Here is a 25,518-nt window from a genome sequence, read left to right as displayed (position 1 = left end):
GAGGGGTGAATGAGGGGGTTGAGAAAAACAGTAATTGACTGGCTGCAGAGAAATCGGCTCACACCCTTCCCCTCAGGAATTCTCTTCAGCAAGGGGAATGAGCTGCAGGCATGGCTGAGAAGGACATGAATATGCTGGACACACTGAAAGGGAAAGATGATGATTGGACTCGCATGAGGTCATTTACTTAGATGGTGAGTAAATTTTACAAACAGACTGTGGATCTGTTCAGGAATGGGGAATAACAACATAGGGATATTTGTAATGCTGTATAATAGACTTTTTTTTATATATGTCCAGCTAGAATGTTTTAGTTTAAGTGAAGTTTCCCTTCAAGGTGTTTCAGGAACAGAATCCTCAATTTCCAGGAGCAAATGGCAATCTGGGAAATTCTGAAAGTATCTCCAACACATTTGAGGGAAATTACTTAATGGCTTTCTGTGATAACATCTCATATCCAATATCTAAAATAGGGAGATACTAGATCAAAGAAACTACTTAATATCACACAAAAATCTAACAGAAGATTATCTGAGTTGTTGTCAAAGAGACCCAAACAAATGTTCCATGAACAAAGATATATACTTTCAACTATGTAAGAGATGGAATAGATGCTTATATATATTAACCTTTTCCTGTAATGCCCAAAGTTCTCCAAAAAGTAGTTAAAGGAGCCTTTAGATTACTGTTTAGCCAACCAGTGGCCAGAGCAGTGACCCACCTCAGATAGTTAGCTCTTCCTATATGTGACGGTACCTTAGAGGAACTCAGAAAGGACCTAGATAATCTCTGTACCCAATGTTGCGGGGAGAAGTTAGCAACCTTAATTTATGTTATTGGACCCACGCGGTTCCCCATTTACATATTTTTCATAAATCTTAAATTGTTGTGTTAGGTGTTACCATTATCTTTTCCAAAGAAAAGGAATAAAAGTGATTTTTTTTTTTATAATGAGTCCAGCTCAGCTTTGTCTATACACACATGGCTCATAAGTACTAAATGTTTTGTTACTGAACTTTGTGTCTAAACAGTAGTGCATAAAACATCATTAGTGGCCAAAAATTAAACCCTCTCCTTGTTGTGTTACTATATCCTCTATAAAAGTGTCACTAGTTATCTTTTAGTTCTATTATTTTTGGCCTTTTCACTTTGCCCATTTACATGTAAATGTGAAGGCTTTTAACTTTGACAGCAACAGATAAAGTTGTTTCTTTGAAACGCCTCCACGTTCTGGAGCTGCCAGTTCTGCAGGTGAGAGAAGACAGTTGATGTGAAAAGAGCCCGCCATGTACCTTTACTATAATGAAGGTTGCTGTTTCTTTATATAGATGTTTTGTAGACTTTTATGGGCAATTGCATTTGTCTCAATATTCCTGCAATCACCTCTCCTTTACTTATACAGAATTATTTTTAAAGGGACTCCACCTTTTACCCCACTTAACGACAAGCACCCTCAGTAAGGGCATGTAGTATCCTTTCTGGAATTCCGTCTTTTATCTTAAAACTTGCTCCTTTGCCTATAAAAACTACATCTGAAGTCCAATGCAAATAATCATAGAAGAGTCACTCTTTGCCCAAGATTAATTTCATACCCTCGTATGGTGTTAAAGAGTATTCCCACAGAGACAAGATTTTTAAATATACTCTGGATAATAAAATAGCACATTCTCCAAATCACTGTTATTAACAAAAATACAGCATTTCAGAGATTTAATTCCAACCTGTTTCTATCAGTCCTGGTGTTTACAATTTTGGTTGCCCCTAGAATCGACTGTGAATCTTTTGACTATGGTCAAATTCTTCTCATGAATAGCTTCTCTTGTCTGCACTATGCATTGCTCCCTGCCTCCTGCCCCTCCCACCTGAATTACAAGACCAGCTCAGACATAAGCGCTTCCTGCTAGCAAACAGTGTGCGAAGACTTAGGCTGCATTCACGCGAACGTGTGATTTCTCCAATACCGTGTTTCCGTGCCTTATGAGACTGTATATATGTGATGTTTTCTTCCATATGTAGCACGTATTTAACCCATATTTATTCATCCCCATAGACGTCTAAGGGCATATGGAACTGAAATATGGGAGAAAATAAGACATGCTCTATATTTTTAAACAGCTAGCATTAATGGGTTGCATACGGCCATTTTCTCACATGTTCCTCTGAATGCAGTCTTACTCTACAACCTACAGACAGATTAGGAGGGAGGTATACTTCAGGGCTGACAGTGTGTGTTATAGGTGAGTTAGCAGAGCTGAGAGTGTCATTTTATTTTATATCCATCTCATCATCTCTCTTTTTCTGTATCAGATACAAGTAGAATGTTCAGAAGCTAAATAAAAGTGTAGATAACCTGTACACTTATAATCTAAGCACATTGTCAGTACACAGCATCTCATAGCACAGAGGAATCATGAAGTGTCTGCTTAGAGAATGCCCGCTCACACTCTGGAATTTTACACTAACCATCACTGAGCTATAGGAGCTTACACAGCAATAAAACTAAGTAGAATTGTAAAGTAAGGGGTCAAAGGTGATCTTTATTGTGTAAATATCAGTAGGGGGTTAAAATTTGAGAACTAACTTTCATGGGCAAACCCCTTGAGCAATGTATACTTGATTATAAGAGAAATATAATGAAAACCTTGGTGCTAGTGTGAACATGACCTAAGGTGAACAACGCCTCTAACTGAAGATATCAAAAAGTTCACATTTTCCACTAGGAAAAAATGGTGCAGATTATCTAGGAAAAATTCATATTTTAATCCAGATTCACTATAAAATTTTTTTACAGCATATCAATTTCCACACTAAAAATTTTATATACAGGCGCTCCTCTGGTTATGTACAAGATGTACATGTAAAGTTGATTTTTTATGTAAGTCAGAACTGTATACTTTATAATTGTAGCTCCAGGCAACATTTTTTGGGTCTCTATCACTATTGGATTTTAAAAATGTTGGATTGTCATAAGAACCAGGATTAACAATAAATCTTAATTACAGACACCTGTGATAACTGTTATATCTGTTTATTGTAGCTAAGGGCTAAAGTACAGTAAATTACCAAAATCCAGTGGTCCGTTTGTAACTAGGGGTCATCTGTAATTCAGGTGTTCTTACGTAGGGGACCACCTGTATTATACAAGCACTAGAGCTGAGCATATGTTGTAGTGATTAAGACAATTTATTTTTAACATTACAAAATGCTTTCTGTCCATAAATGTGCAATTTTTTTTCTTTCTTGCCAAACACTTTCTAAGTAGATGGGGGTAAGATTTGGTGATTTTTACTTGATAAATTCCTTTCCTTGATTTGAATTCACAATAATTCAACAAGATTTTTTTTTATGTGGCTGCAAATATGAAACTGCTTCCTTTGTAATGTACACAGAGGACCGTGCACAGTAATTTAGTGCTAATATTTGTTTCACTGATCAACCACAGTGACTGATGTTGCTGAGAACCCTAAATATGAGCTGTAAAGAGTTATCTGTCTGCTTAGCAAACAGCCTGGAAGCTGCCATCTGCTGTTATATTTTTTTTCATAGACTGTTGGCATACACATTGCACAGGAGTCCCTTTCCTTGTTATACAATTGCATATGACTACATGAGGGTTTTTTCAGAACAAAATACACATATTAAAAATGTCTTCTGTTTTTAGTAGTTGTAAAATGTAAAAAAATACATTTATTAACAGCAATTAAAAAAAACTATGTGCCTCAGCTCCCCCGCCATTATTCGAATGGCAGCAGCTCTCTAGTCTCCAGGGCTTATGGTCTCTTCTGACTGGAAGTGATGACACAAAGTACATTATACAAATTACAGCTAAGCCGACAATACAATACAAGCAAAAAAAAAGTCGTTGTGTATAGGCTGAAACAAATATCAAATTTATTGAACAATTAATACTAAGCACACCAATGAGATGTCATACCTCAAAGCATTAAAAACAATTAAAGTGTCCAAATACACATGAACAAGTGGATCCGAGCCGGTTGCAAGGATCCACAAACGGCCACAGGTCAAACGGTGCAGCGGATACTGATCCCCCATACATAAGATAAATACCTGGTTAAGTATGCAAGTCAAACAACCCTATAAAGATACCTGTACATTCTTACAAAAGTCCTCAAATAGGGAGGACAGGCTAAAAAGTAAATGTAACAACAGGGCAGAGTCGAGCAACTACCATGGAAACCTGTATAATAGAGTAATGAGAGGGACCGAGTAGTCCTAGACCAGTGGCCGGAGGCACCCCACGCATTACGTCGCAATCATGTAAAGGGAGGATAAAATTAAAGATGGGTTTTATATGTTGCAGATTTGCTTTATGGGATATTATACCGGTCCATAGGGGTGGCCAAAGTTAGTGGCACTGTACTATGTGGGGACCATCAAGGTTGATATTATACTATGCTTGTGGGTGGGACAATGGGCGTGGTTTAGAAAAAGGGGGAGGGGCTTTTGTCCCTCTTTCTCTTGTCCAAAAGTTGGGAGGTATATATGCTTAGCCATTTCATGCACAGGACAGCATTGCTTCCGGGTTTAATGTGACTGAAAGCCCTAGACATCAGAGAGCTGCTCTTTGAACATGAAAGTAAGGTTGGGGTCACAAGCTCTATACCGACACCACTGGATAGGATAGGTGATTAGTTGGAGATTGGTAGGCGTCTGACATCCAGGCCTCACACTAGTCAGCTGCTTACAACACAGACCTGGAAGCAGATACAGTAGCTGTACAATTCATCCCATTTTCATTTTTGCGTTTCTATTTTTTGCCATATTCTGATATCCCCATAATCCCCAATATTTTAGATATAAGTAACTATTTAAAGGAAATCTACCATCAAAATTTAGCATAGTAAACCAGCGGTACTTACTCACAGATCCAGGTACTGTGACTGTGGGAATGTTCTTATGTATGTTATCCATGGCCTCCTTCCTAATGCTGATGAACCTTTCCTGTACTCCCTCATCACATGTGGACTATTATTCCTGTGTTTTATGTTGCCACTTTCAGACGTTCGATCGGGTTTGCTGTTGATATGTGAGTTTGTCATATCAATGTGGAAGAATAAAAATGGAAGTTTTATGGTCCCTTTTGTTTGCTGGATCGATTCCATTTGACAGAAAAAAAGGAAAACAGATTAAAATGGAAAAATATAATATACAGGTGGCCCCCGACTTAAGGACACCCGACTTAGACGACCCATAGTTACAGATGGACCTCACTGGCCACTGTGACCTCTGGTGAAGCTCTCTGGATGCATTACTTTTGTACCAGGCTGCAATGATCAGCTGTGAGGAGTCTGTAATGAACTTTTATTGATAATTCTTGTTACCATGACAGTGAAGATCCAATTGTCACTGGGGCAAAAATATTTTTTTAAATATTCCTGTTCCAACTTACATTCGACTTTGAACAAACCTAAAGAACCTATTTTGTATGTAACCCGGGGACTGCCTGTATATCTAAGATCAAATTAAAAAAATATCATTATTACATCTCCTGCAAACCTTTCACATTGTCAAGGATTATTTTAAATGAAAGACAAATCACTAGCCATTACTGATTGTGTTCCACTGACATTCTGCTCTTGCACCTACAATAAAGATTGTTCTATACAGATACAGTGTGCCTTTATTCTTTTTCAGCTATGTATGTGGCAGGAAGGAGAGGGTAGACATTACAGTCTTTAACAGTGAGCTGTATTACTCCTGTATAGTACAGGAAGAATACACCTTTTACCTAGTTACAGACATTTAGAGAATAGAAGGGGAAGCTTTCAAGTTCCTTTTTTTTTTTTTTTTTTCAATAAAACCCTCTAATAAAATATGTCGCAAAAATAATCTAAAACACATCCCTTAGGCTGCATTCACATGAACGTGTGATTTCTCCAGTCCCGTATAAGATTGTATATATGTGATGTTTGTCATCCGTATGCAGCGCATATTTAACCTGTATTAATACATCCCCATAGACTTCTTAGGGAATACAGAACAGCAGTACGGGAGAAAATAGGACACGCTATATTTTTAAACGCCTCATATACGGTATGGTATTAAGAACGGCAACATAAATGGTTGGATGTATTGTCCATTGAAATGAATGTGGCTGTATGTAACCCCTAAAAAAAAAAACGACGTTACGGGCAGCATACTGCCATTCTCATACGTTCTTGTGAATGCAGCCATACACAGATTTGAGAGAAAAAAAATATGAAGCGATGGTTACACTTTCAATGAAGCATCATAAATGTCAAAATAGTGGCACTGCTCCAGGTATATGTATATGTTCAATGTGTATTCTTCAAATTTTCAATTATGTCTGTCTTCTATGCACTTTAGGTATTACAGTGCAACAATTTTGCAGATGTCTGGTGTGGATGATGACAGACTGGCTATTTGGCTTTCTGCTATTACTGCATTTACAAACTTCAGTTTTACACTTGTTGGTGTATGGCTTGTGGAAAAAGTTGGCAGAAGGAAACTGACACTTGGAAGTCTTACAGGTATGTGATTAATGCAGGGTGAACCATTGGTATTTATTATAACATTGTGCCGACTTGATTGACCCTACCAGTATGTCAGTATATGGGGATTTTCTTCCTCATTCAATACAATGTGCAAATCACACATTGAAATGAATGGGTTAAAACCAGAGAGCCTTGGGGGTTTAAATGCCTCCGGCAGCTTTGTGGGAGGCATTTACAGGGTTAATACCTGCGATCAGTGCCAGCACTGACCACGGGTGTTACCGGTGGGTTTTTGCTGCGATATGCAGCAAACGGACACCTTGCATGCAAAAGACTCAGCCCTACATACATCCGCAGCCAAAATGTGACATTTTATGAATGTAGTCATAAGAAACAAGATGATTGTTCTTGTAAACAACCACCTACGCACCCGGAGAGCGGTGATCACGCATGAGCTATTGAGGTGCCCGACCAACTGGATTCCGCTTTCTTAGGGACCATTTACTACAATCTTCATACACATACATTTTCAAAAATCCTATTGAAGAAATGTATGTGTGTGACAGATAAATAAGTTGTGAATGTTACTCCTTTAACTCCATTCCCAACTTCTATAGTTTGCAGCAGCTGATATGGAATATGAGTAGAACATTCCATGTAAAGCACTGAGAGAATATGTTTGTCACCTTACACTTCCTACAACATTTGCAGAAATAACTAGTCCAGTAGTCCTAATCTCTGCATCTCTAAAGTTTGTGGCTAGCAAGGCCAAATTCAGAATTTAGGCAACATTTTGTAAAAATACTGACAATATAAGTATCCTACCCAGATGTGGTGCTGACATATAAGTATTGTACTCACTTATAAAGTCCTTTCATCCTGCAAAAGCTGAAATAGCAAAACGTTTTCACATTATACATTTTCCCAATAGGTACAACATTGGCCTTGATTGTACTTGCTTTGGGCTTTTTGTTATCTGCACAAGTCTCCCCTCCTATTACACTGAAGCCAACAGATCCTGCAAGTCAGAATTCAACTTGCTCAAAATATAGGTGAGTATAAAGAAAATGTAACTGTGTGATAAAATGTATTGTCCAAGTATGAATGGAATTCTGATCGTGTGAGCAATGGTAGGTGCAATAGATTTTACCACAAACAAAATGCATAGTTAATATTGTATATTATCACCCAGTGCCCAAATAATGGCTATATTTTAATTAACCTCTTCCTATATGCAGCTTTTGCACTGGATGTATGCTAGATTCCAGCTGTGGGTTTTGCTACAAAGTGAATGGATCAAATATTATTGACTCATCTTGCATTCCAGTGGATCCGAAAACAACAGAACAGTCTGCATGGGGAAGGTAATTTTTCCTTTCTGTTACACCTCAACATTTTACATTCCTTATGTATCCCTGCCTGTCTCTCACTCACTGTCCCTTCCTGTCTCTCACTCACTCACTGTCCCTTCCTGTCTGTCTCTGTTACTCTGTCTGTCTGTCTGTCACTCACTCTCCCTGTCTGTCTTTCTGTCACTCACTCTCTCTGTCTCCCACTCTCACTGGCTTTCTCTCTGTCTCCCATTCTCACTGGCTTTCTCTCTGTCACTCACTCTCCCTGCCTGTCTCTGTCTTTCACTCACTTACTCTTCCTTTCTGTCTCTCAGTTACTCTCCCTGTATGTCTCTCCCTGCCTGTCTCTCCCTCACTCTCCCTGCCTGTCTCTCTGTCTTTCACTCACTTACTCTTCCTGTCTGTCTCTCAGTTACTCTTCCTGTATGTATCTCCCTCACTCTCCCTGCCTCTCTTTCTGTCTTTCACTCACTTACTCTTCCTGTCTCTGTCACTCACTCTCCCTGTCTCACTGTCTCTCCCTCACTTACTGACTTTGTCTCTCTCTCACTCTCCCTGCCTGTCTCTGTCTTTCACTCACTTACTCTTCCTGTCTGTATCTCAGTTATACTCATTGTCCGTCTCTCTGTCACTCACTCTCCCTGTCTGTCTCTCTGTCACTCACTTACACTTCCTGTCCATCTCTGTTACTCTCCCTGTATGTTTCTCCCTCATTCTCCCTGCCTGTCTCTCCCTCACTCTCCCTGCCTGTCTCTCTGTCTTTCACTCACTTACTCTTCCTGTCTGTATCTCAGTCATAGACTACACAAAAGGAGAGCAGGCACCGCCACAATGTAAGCAAATAATATATCCACGCATCCCAATAATTAGCAAATAATATATCCACGCATCCCAATAATGTCTCTCAGTCATACTCACTGGCTGTCTCTCTGTCACTCACTCTCCCTGTCTGTCTTTCTGTAACTCACTCTCAGATTCCATTAGCGGAGATACATTCATAGATACATACACACACACATGCACTTAGCTATAACAAAATAGAATTGGTTAACAAAAAAATAATATATATCTATTTATGCATCTACCTCTCCCTGTCTGTCACTCACGCACTCTCTCTGTCTCTCTTAGTCTCCCCGTTTGTCTCACACTCACTGGCTGTCTCTGTCACTCACTCTCCCTGTCTCTCTCTCTGTCACTCACTCTCCCTGTCTCTCTCTCTGTCACTCACTCTCCCTGTCTCTCTCTGTCACTCACTATCCCTGTCTGTCTGTCTCTCTGTCACTCACACTCCCCATCTGTCTCTCACTCACACTCGCTAGCTATCTCTCGGTTGCTCACTCACACTCACTGGCTTTCTCTACTAACTCTTCCTGCCTTTCTCTCTGTCACTCACTCTACCTCACACATAAGCTGTATTATACTCATTGCCTATAGCAGTGATGGCAAATCTTTTGGAGACAGAGTGCCAAAACTACAACCAAAACCCACTTGTATGTTGCAAAGTGCCAAGATGACAATTTAGCCAGTAACTTATTGATCCCAGCTGTATCACAGTTTTTAATTGTTTTGGTGTCCTGCATTCACCAATACAATAGATAAATGATGGAGAAATTTGGATTGTAGCTTCCCTCCAGGGTCCCCTGAAGAGGAAGAATCAGGGGACCCAGAGCAGGAGATCAAATGACAATCCATTTCTATCCACACCTTTTGGCTCCTCCTGTAGTCCTGGCAGCCAAGTATGTTGGTTTAAAATAGCGGTGAGCATGTCCTGGGCTGTCTTGGACCGCAGGAGGAAGCCTTGAGTAGTATCTGGCACTCTGTGTTGGTTTGAAGGCCTGGGTGCCCACTGAAATGGCTCTGAGTGCCACCTCTGGCACCCGTGCCATAGGTTCGCCGCCACTGGCCTATAGTAACCAATCAAAGCTCAGAGCTCATATAAATGACCTGTGACAAAATAGAAGCTAAGCTGTGATTTGTTGTTTATTGCCACAACAGACAATGGCTCCAGTGTATGGTATTAATCATATTACTTCACATATTACTTCGCATCTTACCTCACACCTAAGACTGCATTCACATATTGAAAATGCTTGCATTAACACAAACAAAATACAAACGCATCACAACAGTTGAGAAGAGGAGATTTGCCTTATTACATTGCTGTCAACATTGGGGCTTATTTACTAATGGTCCGCGGAACACACTTTTGTCGGATTTTTGAAGTTTTTGGGATTTGCGCCGCTGTGACAGGTATTTAACTAGGGAATTGTATCGCAGCTGCGCTTGATTTCATACATCAGAAATCTGGGGGTGGGCCGTCGGACGATTGTACTGAAAAGAAGGTGAACTCCAGCAGACCTGAGCGGGGAAGTGACAGATGCAGGATATCTGGCGCACGTGAATCGGGCCAGAGTGCATTACCTTTGGACACTCTGTACTTCGTGAACTCCTCTGATGGGTAAGTAAATGTGCCCCATTGTGTTAAAAACAATGTGAGTGTTAACACACGTTCAAGTTACATTAACACATATGTGTTAACACTTAGTTAACATATATGTTAACATCGCATAAGGCTTGCGTGTTGTAAATGCAATGTTGACAACAATGTAATAAGGCAAATCTCCTCTACTCAGCTGTTGTGATGCATTTGAAAATGCCTGCATTAACACAAACAAAATGCAACGTGTAAGCTGTATTTTATTCATTGCCTATAACAACCTATCAAAGCTCAGAGCTCATAATTATGACCTGTGGCAGAACAGCAACCAAACACGGCTCAGCTTCCAACTGAGCAGCAGACAGTGGCTCCTGTATATGGTGGTTATCATAATACCTCATATTACCTCACATCTAACCTCAGACAAATAAGCGGTGTTATACTCATTGCCTTTAGTAATCAATAACAAACAGCTCAGAGCTCATATCAATGACCTGTGGCAGAATGTAAGTTGAGTTGTGATTGGTTGCTTATTGCCACAGCAGACAATGGCTCCTGTATATGGTGGTTATCATATTACCTCATATTACCTCACATATTACTTGACATCTTCCATCACAGCTAAGCTGTATTATACTCATTGCCTATAGCCGTCAAAGCTCAGAGCTCATAGTAATGGCCTGTGGCAGAACAGCAACCTATCACGGCTCAGCTTCTAACTGCCTCAGCAGCAGCAGCAGACAAAGACTCCTGTACGTGGTGGGTAATAAGTGGATTTTGTAAAGTGTGGGTTGAAAATTTCAAAACGTCTATGACGGTGCAGATTCCTTTAGTGGACATACATACATACATACAAAAGCACACATACACTCAGCTTTATATTTTAAATTGTAACCCAATCATGTTTGATGTAGATTGAAGTGACTGCTACCAATAAACAACTTTAAACCATTAGAAATTAGCCACCCAAACGATAAGTATGTGCTTGTTGACCGCAGGTGATGCAATTCAGCAATGGAATGCGCAAGTGTGGGACTTGCGATGAAGCAAAGGAATGTGACATAGCTATGAACAGGCAATCTGGAGGAAGAGAGAGGCTTGTCTAAAGCGTGGCTGGAGTGCATTGATTATGCCCTGGAGCCCCTCTGGGCTCTGTTAGTGCACTTCAGAGTATTTGCATATTTTCTCCACAATAACAAACAGGGAGAGGAATATAAAGGACATGCCTGGGCTACTGAGGAAATTAATGAATTCAAGCTGGTATTCTTAGTTTGGGTGGCTAATTTTAGATTTCCTTTTAGGATTGCATGTCATTCTATTATTAGGCTTAGTGTCCAGAATTAAGGAGTAGAGGTTTTTTTTTTTTTAATGAGAGTGTTATTCCAGGACCTGGCTACACTGTCAATCACCGAGCAGGCCAACTACTCTATGGACAAAGCAGGAAGTAAGCAGTAGACTCTATAGTAAATTGGGCGGATGGCAGAACTGCAGGGACTACTATCATCCCCATTTATAAGAGCTGCTGTCTTGTCAGTACACTGTAGATGTAGTCGTCTGCTTCTGTACTGTAGCGCCGCACAAGCACCTCTGAATGCAGCTGATAGACAGAGGTGCTGGGCATAAAAGCAACTCAAGGATAATTAAAGCTAGAAATTATGCTTAATGGTCTTATTCTCTTCTTTTCAGATGTACAAATGAAACAAAGTCTAAATCCGGCACTAATTGGGCCTACAACTACTGTCCCACATCATATTCATGGACAGCTCTCCTTGGATTAGTGTTGTACTTGGTTTTCTTTGCACCTGGTAAGTGAAGCTGAGGACACACAGTTATTTGATTCTATCATCAACAAGTGATACTACTTTTAGTTTTATATAATGATTAGTTCATGCCAACATTAAAAGAAATAAAATATCTACTTTTTTTTTAATAAATCAAAGAATACATACAAATGTTTTGACAAAATAAACTATACATTTTATATTTTCGTAACCAGGACAACTCATGCAATACAATAAAAACAATATTTATAATGACTGTGGATATGCAGAGGAAAAAAGGGGATGGGGACAGAGAGAAACAGCGCTACCTAGTGCGAGATTATCCTTGGTTAGTTACGGGGTGCTCTTGAGGAAGAGGTGCTCTTGGGTGAGATTGGGTAGTTGTGCTAGAGACAGGCACAACGCTGGGTCAGGCATATGTGATAAGTAACCACTGCCGGGTCCTCACCCTCGCCCCAAGGTTGGGTAACAAGGGCGTATAGCAAATGGGCTGAAGGGTAGGTCACTGGTTCTGCCACCCTATGTGTAAAAATGGGACGTCAGAAAGGCGCTGGTGATCAGGGGTAAAAGGTTTCCTTTTATTCAGAGATATTTTAGACAACGCGTTTCGCACTCCAACGAGTGCTTCCTCAGGTCTAATACAATACATAAATATTAAAATTAATTTATTTGTGTATTGTATTAGACCTGAGGAAGCACTCGTTGGAGTGCGAAACGCGTTGTCCAAAATATCTCTGAATAAAAGGAAACCTTTTACCCCTGGTGACCAGCGCCTTTCTGACGTCCCATTTTTACACATAGGGTGGCACAACCAGTGACCTACCCTCCAGCCCAATATTTATAATGATTGGCAAATGGCATTAATAAAAATATAATGTAACCTTTTAGTAAACGGTAATATAAATTAAAGGCTAACTTCCAAGAACTAAAGTTTATAATGCAAAACAAAAAGCACAGGCCCTTTGAAAGTTTTCTTTTTGTAATGGTATCATTTTGGAATTCGGTATCTTGGAACAACACAAAGTATTAAAAAGGAATTGTAAGTTCTGGTTTCAAAGCAACTCTAGCACAGATGTCACCAGACAGACACTGAGTGACTCAATGCATCCTTCTGCAGTCCCAGGTTGGGCTTAGTATTATTTTAAAGCTATATATCCTGGGCTACCTTGGGTATCTGAGGTGAATATTATGCGGGTATATTATCTCATAATGTAATGTATAACTTGTATAACCGTGAAAATTTGGTGTGCCCTCTAAATAACTCAACACATAGACATCAATGTCTAAACTGCTACACCCTAAGAAAAATGGACAATTTGTGCTTGCCACTGTTTTAGTCTCTTGGGCTTGAAGTTCATTAGAGCTTCACAGATTGCCATTGGAAGCCTCTTCATGGCGACATCAAAGAACTTGTGGATGTTAGAGAACTTCTGCTCCTCCACTTTCTGTTTAAGGATGCCTCACAGATACTCAGTAGGGTTTCGTCCTGGAAACTGGCTTAGCCAGTCTAGCACCTCTACCTTAGTTTCTTGAGCAAGGCAGTGGTCATCTTGGAGGTGTGTTTGGGGTCATTCCTATTTTGGAATACTGCCCTCTGGCCCAGTTTCTGTAGGGAGGGGATATTGCCATGCTTCATATTGGCAATCATGGTTCCATTGTTGAGTTCTGCCTCTGTTCACATAACCTCAGGTTCACACCATGACAAAGTATGGTATAATATCTCAATCTCTGTGGAGAAGTGATGCCATGCAAGGCTAGGCAGATGTGAGATGCTTTATTTGCTTCACAAAGTATTATACAGAAACCTTCAGTGGGGCAGGACCTGGGTTTGGTTAGTTAGCAATAAAGAAGTAATGTCCATCCATAGTCCATTGGTTGGTAAATTATTACATGGGCATCGCAGACACAAAGGCTCTGTTTTCCCTGAATTGGATAGTATCGTAAATCTCTCTTGACAGATGTAAATACTTCACACCATCAATTAATTGTATCTCCCTACAGTCGGCAGCACTGTTACACTGCCTCACACTCACCCCTGCTCCATCACTTGTGCAGTGAGCACTTCCTGCAGTAAACTCAGTGCTGAGGAAGCAGGGGGAGGTTGATTTTAGAAGGAAAGAGGTCATAACAAATTATTATTTGGAGGCCAACTACTCTATGGACAAAGCAGGAAGTAAGCAGTAGACTCTATAGTAAATTGGGCGGATGGCGGAATTGCTATCATCCCCTTTTATAAGAGCTGCTGTCTTGTCAGTACACTGTAGATGTAGTTGTCTGCTTCTGTACTGTAGCGCCGCACAAGCACCTTTGTATGCAGCTGATAGACAGAGGTGCTGGGCATAAAAGCAGTCACACTGCCTGGGTCTATGAGTGAATGTCCCTGGTTTATCATGCTTGACTTTGATGGTAGATTTCTTTTAAAATATAACCCCTTTATATATGAACTTGCTAAATCCTTGAACATTCTGACCCAAAGAATGAAGGGAATATGTCATTTGCAAAGCGATATTGTTTTTTTATGTTAATTGTACTGCATTTGGAGTTTTCTTCCGATTCCCAATACATTGCATGGGATATTAATATACAACCCACAGATAATTAGCCCCCATACAGCTTTGTAAACACAAAATAACAAAGTTATGGGTTTTGGAGGTGTGAAGAACAAAAAGAAAACACAGAAATGTGGCATTAAGGGGTTAAAATAATTTCTCATTTAGAGAGGCAGTCTTCTCCGGCAAACAATTAAGAGGTTAAATAGACTGCTTGATCTCTGTGTGTTCGATTTTTAATTTCCTTCACCTTAATGCTGTGTTATTTATAGGTATGGGACCGATGCCATGGACTGTCAATTCTGAGATATACCCACTGTGGGCAAGAAGCACAGGAAATGCATGTTCCTCTGGAGTTAACTGGATCTGCAATGTAATGATTTCTCTCACGTTTTTACACACAGCAGAGTATCTTACATACTATGGTAAGCTCCTGTACAATTACTGCACGTGTCCTAGATTTATTATAGAGCCAGGATATTTACATGTTGAATCAATTGTGACTCCTCTCTTTAGGGAAATTGTATGATTTCTTTATGATCAGACAAAAGTTAGTTAAAACCATGTGGGTGGGGTTACAGTTTACCTGAAGTTATTATTAAGAAATGATTATAGTGCAGCATCTGTTGTTATAATCAGTTTTATAAATTACTCTGTTGGGCAATAGTGCTGGCAAAGTTCCTTTTGTATTTATTTTTTTCATTGTATATCCCTCTGGAGATTGTTTTATATTTACTTTTTGGGGAGGGGATGCTTATCAGGCTTGTCACTCAAAGTATTTGGGGCCATGAGCTAGTCCCACAAATTATGCCTAGATCACGGTCCCCCATTAAGGTCTATTGTGTACGGTTATGGTACGGTGCCTTTTATTGATCAGTTTGTATTCTTTTGGCAGTGATCTGTAACATTTTTTCATATTGACCATAGTGTTGGTGGATGAGTCAGTTTAATACATTTGTTTCATTATACTATATAGGAATAAAGATACAAGTCACACTGTTGCTATAGCAGTGAATAAGATTCTGCTGTCAGAATCTGGTTTCGATCTGCAGTAGTGTTATACCTCTTTAGACAAATTGCTTCTTATTAGCTCCTCTTATCTTATAAAATCCCTCAAGGGTATTTAGTTTACCTTATAACATTTTGTCATAGGCCACACTTCTTTAAAAGAAGTCAAATATTAAAAAGAAATGTAGATACGTACAAGCAGGGCCGGCATACTCTGGCAAATTCTGGGGCCCAGAGATACTGGGGGGCCCTCATAAGGAATCCATGTGGGTGAGGGGGGCACTATCTAATGAACACATGGGGTCTGTTTAGTTTCTGAATTTTTAATGTCACCATTTGAGATCACTACATAGGGGCCCACTAAGGCTCTGTCGCCCAGGGGCCTGCTTAAACCTGGAGCCAACCCTGCGTGCAAGGGATTTATTGAAAATTTCTTGGATTGATCTGAATACAGGAGAGTGAGGAGAGAGTCTGCGATTCCTTGACCTGCACATGACCCGGGAACAGTGGGGCCGAGGTAGCGTCATTCCTACTAGTAAACAAGACAGCACAAATAAGTTTTCTCAGAAAATGAGACATGTTTCCAGCTAAAGCCAGCGATTTCTTGCTGCTGCTCATACGGCTAATAAAAACTTCAGAATCAGTTGGCAATGTAGTTAATCTTTCTTTTCAATAGATAAGAAGAGTAAAATGAACATCTGTGTTTGATCATAGTAATATCTACAGAAATTACCTCAGATTTCCAGGCACTGCTTAAACTAAGCAGCAAATTGTGAAACTGCTCAATGTGTGGAAGGCTGCTGCTCCTGTAAAATGTCAGATGGGCAAGAGGCATTTGTATGGGTAATGCACGACTGTATATACTGTACATCTACAATGATGTGTTCAGCAGTGTGGTGTTTCACATTACTATAGCCATTTATAGCAGCATATCACTGTATCTCCTGCCACAAGTGACGTTTCTGGGATTATAAAGACGACTAAACAGCCAAAATAATAGATCATTTTCTTACATTTTTTTGAAAATGGAAAATGAGCCTTTATTGCAGTATTTTCTATACAACATTTCAGTTGTTTGGTTTATTGTTGATGATATACACTCACCGGCCACTTTATTAGGTACACCATGCTAGTAACGGGTTGGACCCCCTTTTGCCTTCAGAACTGCCTCAATTCTTCGTGGCATAGATTCAACAAGGTGCTGGAAGCATTCCTCAGAGATTTTGGTCCATATTGACATGATGACATCACACAGTTGCCGCAGATTTGTCGGCTGCACATCCATGATGCGAATCTCCCGTTTCACCACATTCCAAAGATGCTCTATTGGATTGAGATCTGGTGACTGTGGAGGCCATTTGAGTACAGTGAACTCATTGTCATGTTCAAGAAACCAGTCTGAGATGATTCCAGCTTTATGACATGGCGCATTATCCTGCTGAAAGTAGCCATCAGATGTTGGGTACATTGTGGTCATAAAGGGATGGACATGGTCAGCAACAATACTCAGGTAGGCTGTGGCGTTGCAACGATGCTCAATTGGTACCAAGGGGCCCAAAAATGCCAAGGAAATATTCCCCACACCATGACACCACCACCACCAGCCTGAACCGTTGATAAAAGGCAGGATGGATCCATGCTTTCATGTTGTTGACGCCAAATTCTGACCCTACCATCCGAATTTCGCAGCAGAAATCGAGACTCATCAGACCAGGCAACGTTTTTCCAATCTTCTACTGTCCAATTTCGATGAGCCTTGTGCAAATTGTAGCCTCAGTTTCCTATTCTTTCCTTTCCTATTCTGCCCATTCTCCTCTGACCTCTGGCATCAACAAGGCATTTCCGCCCACAGAACTGCCGCTCACTGGATGTTTTTTCTTTTTCAGACCATTCTCTGTAAACCCTAGAGATGGTTGTGCGTGAAAATGCCAGTAGATCAGCAGTTTCTGAAATACTCAGACCAGCCCTTCTGGCACCAACAACCATGCCACGTTCAAAGGCACTCAAATCACCTTTCTTCCCCATACTGATGCTCGGTTTGAACTGCAGGAGATTGTTTTGACCATGTCTACATGCCTAAATGCACTGAGTTGCCGCCATGTGATTGGCTGATTAGAAATTAAGTGTTAATGAGCAGTTGGACAGGTGTACCTAATAAAGTGGCCGGTGAGTGTATATTGTTGACATTCTAAAAACATTGGCAGGAATTTCCAAAGCTTTGTCCACCAATTTTCTGGTGGACCAGTCTTGTAAAAATAATAATTTCTGCTGATTTTCCTGTGGCTTTGCTTAACATGCCACTTAAGGCTTGAATGCCTCAGCCCTCCTAACTTCTAACGCCTTCATCAGAAAATGACAGAGACTTCTCTAGAACTTTTACACCAGGTTAAACTTGGTCTAAACTAGTCAAACCTGGCAGAGAGCAGCGGATTGCCATTTCGGATTTACTAAGAGGCCTAAACCCCCTCTGGCAGGATCCGCTCTTCTTTTACCTTCTTATGCTCTGGATGTTAAGGGGCATTTAATTGTCAGCCATCTTTATTCCGATCAGCACACCCTGTGACGTCATTGGGGTGCAATTATTGGTTGCCAAGACATCCAGGAGTTTACCTTCTACTCCCAGGCATCTGTTTATGCAGCATCGGTAACACGTGCACTGCAAAATCCCCAAATACAGCAATACATGTATTGCAGTATATGGTGGGAGTGATCGGACACCCTAGGGTTCAAGTACCCGAAATGGGGGGTCTAAAAATACAGTAAAAACTAAATAAATAAAAGTTTTTTAAAAATATAAATAATTACAATAAACTAAAAGTTCAAATCACCCCCTTTCCCTAGAATTGATATAAAAATAAATTTAAAAAAGAATTTAAAGAAAATCATAAACATGTTAGGTATCACCGCATCCAAAATCTTTGATGTTCCCGGTGGTGAAACTCAAAAATATGAAAAATATTTCCCAAATGTCAGAATCGACACTTTTTGGCCATTTGGCATCACATAAAATTTTGAATGAAAAGTGATCAAAAGGTCATAGAGTCCCCAAAATGGTAGCAATGAAAATGTCATCTTGTTATGCAAAAATGCCACCTTACACAGCAACGTATACTAAAATATGAAAAAGTTATTAGCGTCAGAATTGGGCAAAATCAAGAATTTTTTTTTTGTACCACAGGTTATAATTTTTTTTTTTTAATTTATTAAATACATTTTCCCAGTTTTTTATAGTAAAATTGGGTACCTCGGCTTATACTTGTGTACATATGGTATTATGTATATTCTTATATGGTAACATGTATAGTCTTGGGCCAACAGGGCGACTATTGCAAAGGATTTTTATAGTGTAAAGAAGGATTTTTTTTATTTTATTAGGAAAGATGAAGAGTACTCTTACCTGTAATTGGATTTTACGTAACTTCCACAATGGCACTTGACAGGAGGGATTCCCTGTCTCTCCAGGGACAGGAAACAACTTAAAAATCTATTTAAAGGGGTCCCTCCCCCTTGTTCCTCAGTCTTTTCCGAGGCATTTAGATGCTTGAACTTTATTGAACAAATATGCAGACTAACATTTCTTACTAACAATACAATATAAAGGGTGGGAAAATCCTGTGCCATTGTGGAGGTTACGGAAAATCCAATTACTGGTAAGAGTAATCTTCATCTTTTCCTAACACCTTCACAACAGCACTTGACAGGAGATATAACATAGGAGTGCTACCAGGGCGGGACAACTGCCGAGAGCACTTTCCTCCCAAAAGAGGGATCAGTAGAACTAATATCCAATTTCAATTGTCTTGGGGACTCCCCTCTGCTTTGTTCTGAACAAAAACTTGAAGAAAAGATTCTTCTAGACAAATGCATGTTCCTTCAAACTGGAGACTCTTACTTTGGAAACAACAGTGAAATTCTAACAGCTTTTGATAAACACAGGAATTTCTGTAACTAGCTTTATTGTTGTGCTGTAATGCAGTGATGGTACATGTGTAGTGCTTATTATTCACAATATATCATTTTGTTTTTCAGGAGTATTCTTCCTGTATGCAGGCTTTGCTTCTGTTGGACTCATATTTATTTATGGCTGCCTACCAGAGACTAAAGGAAAGAAGCTGGAGGAAATTGAGTCTTTATTTGAAAACAGACTTTGTACATGTGGTGCCTCTGAATCTGATGAGGGGAGGTATATAGAATATATTCGGGTGAAGGGAAGTAATTATCATCTTTCTGACAATGATGCTTCTGATGTGGAATAATTTTCCTCGGCAGACGCATACTAATCATTTAAAAGCCTTCTGGAGAGGACAGCTATAGGTGACCTCATAGTCCTGCTTCTGGTCTGGTTCTCCTGGAAATCCTGTTTGTTACCAATCCGGAAGGACAATTCAGTGATTGAAATGGAGCAATGATTTTTTTTCCGTTCTATTGTGTTTCTATACGTTCGTTAATCCATACCTTGCATTTACTGTTGATATGTATTTATAAAATACTAAGACTCAAGATCTGAAAACCTGCTTGTACTCAGTATAAGTCTTCCTTTTGTTCATGCAATGAATTGGATTCCATTTCTTCTCTTTACAATGAAATGCATGTGCAGTGATCAAAATGGAAATGCACAACATTGCACAAACTAAATGAGATAATCTCTAAATATATCAACAGTGTTTAGCAGGAAATTTAAGATGTGTATAATCAGAAATTAACATTCCAGTACAAATATCTAAGAAATATCTGATCTAGTAACATTCCAAGTATGTGTCAAACAACCAAAACATAAAAAGCACAACAGAAACCCTCCTGAGACAAAGTGGTGTTTAAAAAAAAAAGTTGAGTTTCGAACAAGAATATGTTTACATATGTGTTAAGGTCAATAAAATGTATAAGTCATATTGGTCCTCCATTTTGGACTTGAAATGAAGTGTAACAAAATCACCAGGTCAATGTGAAGATTAAATTAGATTTAGGAATTTATACCATATTCTAGTCCATGAATGGAGACATACACCGGAGATCAAAATTGTATGATCACTTGATTTTTTTTTAGAAATAATATAATCTCCATTGATCAAAATCTGATGGATATTTTGTAAGGGGTACACCATGCCACTGGAACAGTGTTTTACAAAATTACCAAAGTATATGAACATAAAACCTTTATTTTTCAAAAGAAAAAAAAATTCCTGAAGGTTACAACAGTCACCATGCAGTAGGAGGTGCACAGGTCTTTGCTTTGAATGACTTTAGTAATTTCATGTGGTAGCAGATGGACTAGTCTATCACACTGCTCTGGTGGGATTTTGGTTAAAGGGGCATTCCCATTTCAGCAAATTAATGTTATTGTTTGTATTATAAAAAGTTATACAATTTCTGTCCACTGCTAGTAAATATGGAAGTTTTCTATAGCAGGACAAGCAAGAAAACCTTGAGGAATTGATACATAAATTGTATAACTTTTTATAATACAAACAATAACATAATTTGCTAAAATGGGAATACGCCTTTAACTCTTCTTCCAGACTCTTCCACAGTTATGTGAACATTGTGGATTTCTTGGCCATAACTTTGCCACCAATGATTTTCCTGAGGTTTTCTACTGGGTTGAGATCAGCACTCTGGGCTGCCCATTTAATTGTTTCAGTGTTTTCCGTTTAAGGATCTGCTGTACTCATTTTGCTGTATGACAAGGGGCATTCTCCTGCATGAAAATTGCCAGCTAATTGAGTGAAGAGCACAAGTAAGAAAAACATGTTGTTCAAAAAGGTTCTGATACACACTTGCATTCACTCTGCTATGAAGCTGTATGAGAGGTCCAACTCCTGCAGCAGAAAACATTCCCCAAACCATGACACATCCTCCACCATGTTTCACTGACTTCTTTACACTATTTGGTTGCAGTGTTTCCCTGGTTTGTCAAAGAACATAACATTTCTCGTCAAATCCAAATGAATTTGCTTTCATCACTAAAATGAACTGTGGACCATTTCTCCTCTGTTCACACAACATGCTCCTCAGCAAAGCTGACTCTAGTCTTTCGATGCTTTTTGCTAATGAGAGGTTTGGCCACTCTAAATAGGGCTTTCAGTCCAAATGCTCTTAAAGGAAACCTACCATTTCAGATCATCGGCGTAAGCTGTAAACACCGAGCACCAGCTCAGGGTGAGTTGGTGCCGGTGCTTAGTTTCGTTAGTGTTATAAACCGCGGTATCGCGGTTTTAACACTTTTTAAACTTTCTAGCAGAAACTGCTTCGGCGCTGCGTGCGCACGATAGTGCGCGCGCCTACATAGGAAATGCCGCAGGCGTTGCGTGCGCACAGTCGCGCGCAGCGCCGAAGCGGCTTCTGCTATAAAGTTTAAAAAGTGTTAAAACCGCGATACCGCGGTTTATAACACTAACGAAACTAAGCACCGGCACCAGCTCACCCTGAGCTGGTGCTCGGTGTTTACAGCTTACACCGACGATCTGAAATGGTAGGTTTCCTTTAAGCATCAAGATACTGTACGATGTGCCCAATCTTTAGGCTATATTCACACTGACGTATGGGGGACGTATATAAGGCCGATATACGTCCCCCATAGACGGCAATGTCCGCACGGCGCCTTACGGGAGCGGTACGGTGCAGCACACGTGCAGCACCTTACCGTTCCTTCCCCCTAAAAAAGATAGGACATGTCCTATCTTTGTCCGTAGTACGGCGCCGTTCGCCATAACTTCCTATGGAGAGGGGCGGGGGTGAGCTGCGCTCACCTCCTCCTTCTCTCCCCGTGCACTGCCGTTGCCCGCTACGGTACGGGCGGGCAACAGCAGTGTGAATGTAGCCTTACCCCGTTCAGTCCTGAACTGGCAAGTAATTCCAATCGCAGTGGTGAATCGTTTACGCATGGATTTTCTGAATTATCCTGACCTCTCTTGTATTTGTCTTTTGAGGCTGATCAGCCTTCTATGGCTGTGATACTGCAATTATACTCATGTTAGGATATATTAACATAGGACTATACCTTGAAATTTAGGAAATTGTGTGTTGTTCTCTAATTTTGATCTCCTTTGTATGAGGGCATCCAAAGTGGTAAATGACACTGCATGCTGAACCTCTTTATGCTCCGATTTCATATTGAATTATACAGAGGTGTTTTTTTCTGTATGTGTCTGACCTTATGATTAAAAAAAAAATTACCCCACCTTATGTCATGATGCAATTTAAATCTTCCCCATATAAATCTACTTGTGTTTTATGCACATGTGTGGGGACATTTATCAAAGCTTGTATGTCATATGCACACCGCCAGAACTTTAGATTATTTTACACAACCTCCAAGCCAAGTGAAGGGGCCATGCCGGGTGATTGTAGCACTAGCTGGAGCTCTGCTGGTTCAAGCGTAGGTTATAACCAAGCCTGGCATAGGATTGTTCACCAGCACAGTCGGCCTCCTGATATATCCAGCAGTATATACAGGGTACCCTGGCGTATAATAAATCCCCCCTACTCCCCTTATGGTTTCTATGTTGTTTATCATGAACTATTTAAAATATAATATGACTAAAGCTTTATTCTTGAAAATTTTTCACAAACTTCTCTGGGAGAAATATGTAATAGACCTTACTGTGAAAAAAATACAGTAGAAAAATGCTTATGATTAGAAAAGGTAAGATGTTTCTCCAACAAATCTCAATAATCTCTATTAGTAGTTGATATTTATTGATATCCTGAAAATATACATATATACTTTCAGTACAATGGATGCAATGTAAAAATATTAGGTTACTAATAAATTACATGATAAATTTTAGGGCTTTATTTATCTGAAGTGTCTAAGAGCACAAAAGTTCTAGTTTCCCATGGAAACCAATCAGAGTTCAGCTTTCATTTTATAAACAGCTGTGGTAAAATTAAAGATGATCTCTGACTGGCTGCCATGAGAAACTAGAATAGTTCTGCTCTCAGACACTTATGATAAATCTCCCCCATCCCTGCACATTCTTTTAATTTTTATCATGGGAACTTTATATTAGTTAAATATGGGGATCTGTGGCCATAAAAAAGACAAAAAATTAAATTAAATTTTATTTTAAATACTCTGTATTATGTTACCTGAAGTTAAAATTGTGAATGGTGCTGCTTGGATTAACAAGATCTATGCCTGTTATTTTTAAATGAAAAGTGGATTTCCACATTTTCTGTTGACTTTAGCTGATTTTACGTAGACTATTATTTTGCTTTAAATTTATAATCTGTCATATAAAGCACAATGGCAAGTATTTATAAGTTAGAAAATATTTCTTATAGGTTGACTTAGAGGGAAGTGGTCACCACATTTTTACATAAACAGCTAGTAGCAGGTTCTCATAGAGCCCTATTAACTAACTGACACTCTTTCCTTTAGGCCTTGCACACAGCCAAATCTAGAGGGTTTCGAGGGGGTGCGGTGGCACCCTGGTCAGATGACATTATTGCTGAATACTGAGAAGAAGCTGCAGGATTCAGTCCGATGAGGCCACGCGCCCTCAACACCCTCTAGATTTGGTTGTATGCAAGGCGAGGTTATAAAGATGATTTATGGGGATCTGGGATAAACAATGTTTAGCTAAAAGAAAGGCATCAGTTAGTTAATAGGGCTCTATGGGAACCTGCCACTAGCTGTATTTGTGAAAATGTGTTGACAGGTTCCCTTTAATTCATAAATTTCACCAGAAGCACCACCAGCACACTATGCAAGAAGTGCATGGCACCTTTTTTTAAAATATAAATTCTGTGCTTGAATGCCAATGGCGCCATGACAAGTTTTAATAAGCTATCTGGTGTAAACAAACTACATTGGTCATGTCCTATGTTGACTTTGGATATTCTGTTAAAAAGCAAATACATAAGGTTAATATCATGGTAATATAGGACAGCAATGAGGGACTTGTGGTCCCCTGACATTTATCTCTTTTCTACATAAATTATAACCGTTAAGGAGAGAATCTGGTAAAGTTTCCTGTGTCAGAGATCAGTCTGGAGATGCCCCCAACTTGGGAAAACTACTGATTGAATAATGAAAGAACCAATTTGCTCAAAAATGACTTGTCCTGATGAAGTTGTAAGCAGTGTCAATGGAAATCTACAGGATCAAGGATTGTAAACCATGCACACTTACGTGCCGGTGTGTGCCCCCTCCTGCAGGATCCACTCTTCTTTTATGCCTTTGTTTTTATGAAATAGACTTTAACCCCTTAACGACTTGGCCTTTTTTAGTTTTTTCACTTCCATTTTTCACTCCCCACCTTCAAAAATCTATAACTTTTTAATTTTTCCACATAAAGAGCTCTGTTATGGCTTATTTTCTGCGTAACAAATTGCACTTCGTAGTGACAGTATTCAATATTCCATGGCGCGTACTGGGAAGCGGGGAAAAAATTCCAAATGCAGTGAAAATGGTGAAAAAACACATTTGCGACACTTTCTTGTGGGCTTGGATTTTACAGCTTTCACTGTGTGCCACAAATGACATGTCTAATTTATTCTTTGGGTCGGTACGATCACGTGGATACCAAATTTGTATAGGTTTTATAATGTTTTCATACATTTAAAAAAATTAAAACCTCCTGTACAAATTTTTTTTTTTTTTATTTTGCCATCTTCTGGCGGCAATAACTTTTTCATACTTTGGTGTACGGAGCTGTGGGTGGTGTCATTTTTTGCGACTTTTGATGGCGTTTTCATTGCTATCATTTTTAGGACTGTGCGACCTTTTGATCACTTTTTATAAATTTTTTAATATTTTCCAAAATGGCAAAAAAATGCCATTTTTGACTTTAGACGCTATTTTCCGTTACAAGGTTAAACGCAGTGAAAACCCGTAATTATATTTTGATAGATCGGACATTTTCGGACGCGGCGATACCTAATGTGTTTATGATTTTCACTGTTTATTAATAT

The 25,518-nt window shown here is 39.5% G+C and overlaps 1 protein-coding gene across 2 annotated transcripts in view; it reads left to right on the top strand.

The window, feature by feature from the left end:
* SLC2A13 (solute carrier family 2 member 13) overlaps window positions 1-25,518 on the top strand; it is a 127,377-nt gene that overhangs the window by 98,480 nt on the left and 3,379 nt on the right. Inside the window, exons 5-10 of one of the 2 annotated variants that reach the window (XM_072147124.1) lie at window positions 6,349-6,512; window positions 7,408-7,528; window positions 7,715-7,840; window positions 11,952-12,070; window positions 14,868-15,020; window positions 19,633-19,786. In XM_072147124.1, coding sequence (XP_072003225.1) covers window positions 6,349-6,512; window positions 7,408-7,528; window positions 7,715-7,840; window positions 11,952-12,070; window positions 14,868-15,020; window positions 19,633-19,786 — 837 coding nt within the window. Of the gene's footprint in view, window positions 1-6,348; window positions 6,513-7,407; window positions 7,529-7,714; window positions 7,841-11,951; window positions 12,071-14,867; window positions 15,021-19,632; window positions 20,491-25,518 lie in introns of those variants that run through there. The other variant, XM_072147123.1, reaches the window with a different exon arrangement.

This window comes from Engystomops pustulosus, chromosome 4 (assembly GCF_040894005.1).
Source record: "Engystomops pustulosus chromosome 4, aEngPut4.maternal, whole genome shotgun sequence".
Taxonomy (NCBI): domain Eukaryota; kingdom Metazoa; phylum Chordata; class Amphibia; order Anura; family Leptodactylidae; genus Engystomops; species Engystomops pustulosus.
This window is presented reverse-complemented; position numbering and strand designations above follow the sequence as displayed.